The sequence below is a fragment of the Suillus clintonianus genome, assembly GCF_016758775.1.
Source record: "Suillus clintonianus strain FC179 chromosome Unknown DEU56scaffold_119, whole genome shotgun sequence".
Taxonomy (NCBI): domain Eukaryota; kingdom Fungi; phylum Basidiomycota; class Agaricomycetes; order Boletales; family Suillaceae; genus Suillus; species Suillus clintonianus.
In genome coordinates this window covers 120445-126642 of record NW_024539343.1, presented here as the reverse complement: position 1 = coordinate 126642, position 6198 = coordinate 120445, and the positions used below count along the sequence as shown (strand labels likewise).

The window sequence follows — 6198 nt, the reverse complement described above, 5'->3', positions numbered from 1 at the left end:
CTATTAATGCGACGTCTTGAGCGAAACTGGCAACCACAATTTCAGCGTGTGCATGAATGACTTTAGCAATGCTCTCTCGCGTGAAGATTTGCTCAATGCGCATCTCTTGATATCATTGAGCACCTCAGCGTGTAAGGGGTTCGATTTGTCCAAGATATTCTTGAGGTGGAGGTACGCAGGACCCAGGCGATTGCAGATATGCTGAGCGAAAACCCAACCGAAATCTAGTGAAGAATTAACCCAATTCCTACTCTCAAAAACGTTGGACATACAAGCATAAGACTCACGAGAAACACCGTAGAGATGGTTGGTATTGTCATCGTGTTGAGGAGACGCACAGCAGAGAAAGCACGAGATGGGCCAACATTCGGACGGGAAGTGAATACAGAGGTCTTGCACCTGCCAGAATGGCTGAGATTGTGCCGCCGAGGTTGGGGAATTTTGAGACCAGGCTGAGATTGTGTGAGAAATTCTGAGGATGGCTGGCCCGGGCGAAGTTAAGTACTAAAAATAGCACTTATCTGAAATTGATTCGAGTCACTTCCACTGGGCTTCTGTCTCAACGATTCCCTCCCTCGTGGCCATTCATGCAGAATTCAAATGATTCTGGCTGCGCGGCCGCAGTCACATCAGTCGAGAAATCATCGCTGACACAGGTCACATATGTCCCTCGCAGGTCCAGCTGTCTTAGTGATCTAATCTCTGCTCGTTTTGTGTGTTGCATTGATGAATAAGGCGGAGTAGTGAGTGATAGTACTTGTAGCAAAGCGACCGAGGCAAAACACATGTGCAAGCAGAAAACTATAACCCCAAACATCCCGATCGATGGGAAATTGGGGTCAAATAATGGCAGGGGGATATATTGTGGAAACATCAAGTAACGGAAAGATATACAACGGATAACCATAAGATAAACATGTCAACTTTATTTTACCGTTTGTCCAAGTAATCAGCAAGTTATCGCCCAATAAAGGAACTCATTTCCCCTGAATAATCAGAAGCCGTTATTTGCACATGGTCAAGCTACTCGAAACAGTTCAATTTGCAGTAGCCTAGATATCGTTCTAATCCATTCAATCCTGCTCTTCCAGCCCTGCACCCTGCATGTTTTGACCAATCCACCTAAGCTGCACCCTTCCCGGACCATGATTATGGTAGCGCTCATCAGAATCACGCCAAAGAAGCCAGCCAGTGTCCTTCAAGCCACGATCAGCAACAGGTCACCAGGTGTGAAAAGGAAGCCAGAAACTGTACCTAGTAGCATGTCTAACACGAGGCGAGCATGACCAGCCAAACAGGAAAGGGGGGAGTCAGGACGAGTGTGTCTGGTCCCACAACATTGCTAAACCTCCTCGGGTGTGAGCCAGATATGAGTATCACAGAATCTGAGGTACTTACGTGGTCACCAGGAGGATGCAGAAGCAACAATGGTACACCAACGGAGGATGAGCGGAAGATGAGGAGGGTCTTGATACAGATATAGGTGCATATATTAAGTTGATCTGGTCCTTATTGAGGAAGACTGTCAGTCGACAATAAGCAGGTGACACAATCACATACCTTTGGATAATGTCGATCATCGAGGCTCTTCTGTGTGTCATCCCACTCCCCTGGGCCGCCTGCAATCCATTCTAAAGGCTCTTTTGACATGAGCCTAGTCACTCACATCAAATATATGCGCTCACAATATCTTTGGAATGCTATCTGATGCTAACTCGTAGAGCTATATTTCAAGTAGAATTTCCAATCACTGTGTAGATCCAAGAAAACTCACCTGCATCATCCTGATAATTGATGGGTAAGAAATGTGTCAAAGTCTTCAGAGCGTCGATAGGTCTTACCTCGAGTGGTACTTGAAATGGCCGATGACAGACATGTCTGTGAATTGGGCAGCATCTCGTACTCTCATACGGCAGGGATAATGAATGTTGCAGAGGAAGCAGTATATGCTGTGCACACCATCATCATGAGAGAAGACGATGGGTGTGCCCACGGCGACTTGAAAAATTGAGTCGACCACCATCAGCAAGACAGCACTGGCTGCACACGCACCACACGAGAGCATTTGACATTGTGTCGTCCCAAGGTTGCAGACTCGCAACGAGGAGTTCCTCATCTAGCTCAGAGGCGATGATGAAGAAAGAATAGCTGCGCATATTGCCAGTATGTCGTGTCCGCTCATCGTGAGAAGAGATGAAGAACGCCCACTATGGGGGCCGTTTGCACCATAATTAAATCATGTGCACACAGGAATTTCACGCGCGCACACAAGCAGAAAAGAAATCAGCGCAGACACTTCAACATTTTCAATACTAATTATGCATAAAATCCCAATGGTGGAGGAGACCAAGTACGAGCTACTGATTAATTAACTACATTCTCAATACCCCAAGTATCTCTTTGCCAAAGTTTTCCTCCATGAGCACTGCTCCTCAGTCTTCACCTTTTCGCCCCACAGTGTCTGTTTGTTGAACTGCCCTGTTCGTACCACCATGGTGCAATTTCCTATGCCCTCGTCTTTCAGGTCCCCACGAGAAGCAGCATCTCAGGACAAGAAGGACAACGAAAGGCTGGAGTCAAGTCCATGGGCCACAGTCTGTCTGGGCGATGGCATTCGTTCTGCACTAAGCCTATTTAATGTGACCTTCTTTGCGTGTCTTCTGTGGGCTGGGTACCTGAACGGCCAACATCTCCCGTTCTACGTGATGAGTGTCTTCACGTGTCAGTTCTCGCTTGTCCATCATCAACCAGTGGCCAGCCTCCACCTACCTTCAAGTTTTCAGGAGATTATGTTTCCGCATCATCCACTTCTTCCTACACCCATTCAATGTCACCTAGTTACCCAAGGTTCAGGTTCAGCTGGTGGTCGAACTCTGGACCGAACACCTCTGAACACATTCACGAGGTCCAGTTCGCGTTCGAACCAGGTTCAACAGCAATCTTGAGGTGTTGCGTCAAACACCCAGCGCATCCTCACCAAGATGGCTATGCCAACTTCTGCTGTGAACTGGCACTGGAAAAACAAAATGATGCTCCATGGGCAAAGGAATGATTTCAGCAAGAGCGGACAGCTCTCGTAATCGAAGGGACCGAGGGAAACATTGCGATTTCTTCTGTGAGGATTGATGAAGGTGATGTCGAGCTCGGCAAGCGCAAATCAAAGTGTGTATTCTCTTCTCTCTGCACTTTGCACATTCATGACAATATCTTTTTGTCGCTTTCAGGTTGATCATGATATATGACATTCCTATCAGGCTAGTTGGCAAGTAGGGATCTGCACAGGTATGGGTAACCCGTGCGGGTCACGGGTACGGGTACGGGTTGAGATTTCGAGACCCGCACTCAAACCCATACCCGTGGTGTACCCGTACCTTCCAAAAATGGTAATTGCTTGTTTGCGCTGTTCTCGCTTGTCTAAATTGTCTTTGCTTGTTTCACGCTTTGGGAAACTGTCAGTGTTGACACTTTTCTAGAAGACCCTGTACCTGAACACAACTACCCAGGGACCTCTACATCGCTGGAGCCGGCATTAAGCCATCATCAACTGTAAGTCCATCCTGTTTGTATCCACCCGCACCCAGTTGACCCTGATCAGGTCCCGATTTGCCTGGACTTGGGTACCAATACGCAACACTACCTCGATGATCCTCTTTACATCGGCGTTCGCCGCCCACGCCCATTGGGTCCAGAAGTGTGTCCCCAGAGACCACACACACGCATGCATCCACTCATGTATATTTCAGATGGATGAATTCATGGACGAGTTCATGACAGCCATGATAGCACCATCAGAGTACGTGTTTTTCATACTCTCACTTCGTTCCAGGATGCATTCATTGAACAAGTCGTCAAAATGATGAGTGCGTTGAATGTGCGTCCCATCATCTTCCCCTTGTCAAATCCCGTCGCGCTATGCGAGCTAGACTATCAGGACGCCGTCTTCTCTCATCGTGGCCCTCGTATCGTCGACCTTCCTACAGTACAAGACAGAAAGGTACGTATGTTTTCTGTATGTATGTTTCCCATCGCCGCTGTTCAATGATTTATCTGCAGCCATTGGTTGTTGCTCCACAGCCGCGGCCCCAGCAGCAAAGCCAATTGCACGGCCAAACCCAGGCGTCGTCATCACAAACTCAGCACACGACCACCTCAACCTCCACGACACCTCCTGCTCCAGGTACTGGTACTACCACAGCTGGTGAAGCACCTGCGCCATCACCACACATCCCATGGTGGGCTCGTCTCGTACTGTTTCTCAACCTCCAGATCTATGGTGAGCATTCAGTCCTTGCCCATTAACTTTGCTAAACAAGCCTATAGAGACGCGCTGTGTCACACAGCGCAGCCTGCACACTGGCTACTACTGATGCAGAGGTAAGGACAACTCTCACTGATCTACCCTGGTACCCGTGGGTAAACCCCTGACGGGTGCGGGTACGGGTGCGGGTATGACCTCTGGTACCCGGGGGTATACCCGTGCAGTTCCCTATTGGCAAGGGACCACGAGTGATGGGACAGATGTAACTGGATACACTGTTCGACTATGTTGTACGTTTCCCAATGCCCAATGCGGAGACCATGGTCCACGGAGTTGAAATGTTTTGATCACAGTACAATTGGACGCTCGACACTGCCCCTAGTCCTACAGTGAATGCTCTTCGCTTTCGTGAAGACGCGTCTCCCACCTGGGTTCGAGGCCGAGTTTGCCAAGTTCCCTGCAGCTCTCATTGATACCCGTGGAAAGGACCTTTCTGTTAGCGGTGAAGCTAGCCTCACAGGTACACCAGCTCCTTCTATCAGCGCAACTCCTGTGACGGCTGCATCAGCGTCTACCACCCTTCCAAAACCTGCCCCGGTCAAACAAGCTCAAATGAACACGTCCAGTGTGGTCAAGGAAGCGATGTTTATGGCTGCTGCAGATGATATTTTGGGGCTCTTCACAGACGAAAAGAGAATTCCTTCATGGACCCGAGTTCTGCTTCATCAGCTGCAACAGCTCTATGTGAAACCTACACAAAATTTCGAACAGTGTGAGGGTTATGGATACCCTCACCTATAATTCACTTTACTTGTGTTTCCATCGTTTACAGTCACGTTGATTCCGATTGCGCCATTCTCGCGCCATCTAGATTACCTAAGCGTAGTAGAAGTTTTCCTGTCGTCTGCTGCCTTGTACTCTCTTGCGGATTCAACGCCAGTGATTGGCATCCTACTCATTCTTCCGGTCCTCGTCTCATTCCTCGACTCGTCGGCATTCTATTCTCGTCTTAGTCGTGACGTTGCCCATCACAGTTTGAATCCGCCTACCAAAATTCGCCCAGTCGAGATCTTACGCGATCTCCGCGTTACCGCCAGCGGTAACGTACACATCAGAGCTTCTTTTCCCTTGCCACGACCTCACGGTTGTGTATTACTAATAAATGGACCCTCTCAAACAGAGCGCATGGGGCGGAAATCTGCCCTCCGCTGATACAGCGTCTGCTAATACAACTGATACGACGGACCAGTCTTTGCCGTCTAATCCAACAGGTCCTCGTATGCCCTCATGGGATGACTACCGCATGTTGATGCAAACATTCATGCAAATGGGTAATTTTATTTCCGCTACTGATAATGCTCAACGTGCAACCGGCAGAGCCTTGGAAGCCCTCGCATCCAAGGTTGAAGCCCTCAGCACAAACGAGCCCCCTTCCACGCGCCCTGCACCATCCAGCAATTCGTCTGGTGGCACTGTTCGAGTCCGCGAACCGCGCGTGTTCAACGGCAAAGCTGCCGAGGTTGAAGCATTCATCGACGAAGTCTCGAATGCTATTCATCTGCAGCGCCGTTCCCTTATTACTGACTATGACAGGTCTATTTATTTATCTGCTTATCTTGAGGATGGTAGCCCGAAATCGTGGTACCAAGCAATCAGGCTAACGGCCGCTCATCTCCTCGACGACTTTGATTCGTTGATTGGGAATTTTCGTGCTCACTTCGGGGACAGCGACTTAGAAGCTTCCGCCTATCGGAAGATTGCGTCCCTGAAGCAAACCGGCTCTGTTGCTAACTATGCTTCTCGTTTCAGAGAATTATTAGTTCATTTAGATTGGTCAGAGTCCTCGAAGATCGCCGCCTTCAAGCAGGGCCTTAAGGACCACGTCAAGACACTTCTCATCACCGTTCGTCAAAAGCCAAAGGAATTCGATGAGTTCGTCA

The 6198-nt window shown here is 49.0% G+C and overlaps 2 protein-coding genes across 2 annotated transcripts; one reads left to right on the top strand and one right to left on the bottom strand.

The window, feature by feature from the left end:
• Nucleotides 1-1073: 1073 nt before the first annotated feature.
• DEU56DRAFT_926304 (uncharacterized protein) lies at nucleotides 1074-2588 on the bottom strand (the record flags this gene model as incomplete). The annotated part of the gene is made up of 8 exons (XM_041358585.1): nucleotides 2444-2588; nucleotides 2053-2207; nucleotides 1842-1949; nucleotides 1775-1784; nucleotides 1686-1723; nucleotides 1561-1654; nucleotides 1399-1467; nucleotides 1074-1196 (listed from the first exon to the last, which is right to left on the bottom strand). The coding sequence occupies exons 1-8, from the start codon at nucleotides 2492-2494 to the stop codon at nucleotides 1074-1076; spliced, it is 648 nt and encodes a 215-aa protein (XP_041203175.1). The 5' UTR covers nucleotides 2495-2588.
• A 792-nt stretch (nucleotides 2589-3380) lies between these two features.
• On the top strand, nucleotides 3381-4367 carry DEU56DRAFT_926303 (uncharacterized protein; the record flags this gene model as incomplete). The annotated part of the gene is made up of 7 exons (XM_041358584.1): nucleotides 3381-3451; nucleotides 3504-3546; nucleotides 3596-3691; nucleotides 3744-3797; nucleotides 3827-3994; nucleotides 4054-4273; nucleotides 4321-4367. The coding sequence occupies 7 exons, from the start codon at nucleotides 3381-3383 to the stop codon at nucleotides 4365-4367; spliced, it is 699 nt and encodes a 232-aa protein (XP_041203174.1).
• Between the last annotated feature and the right edge of the window lie 1831 nt (nucleotides 4368-6198).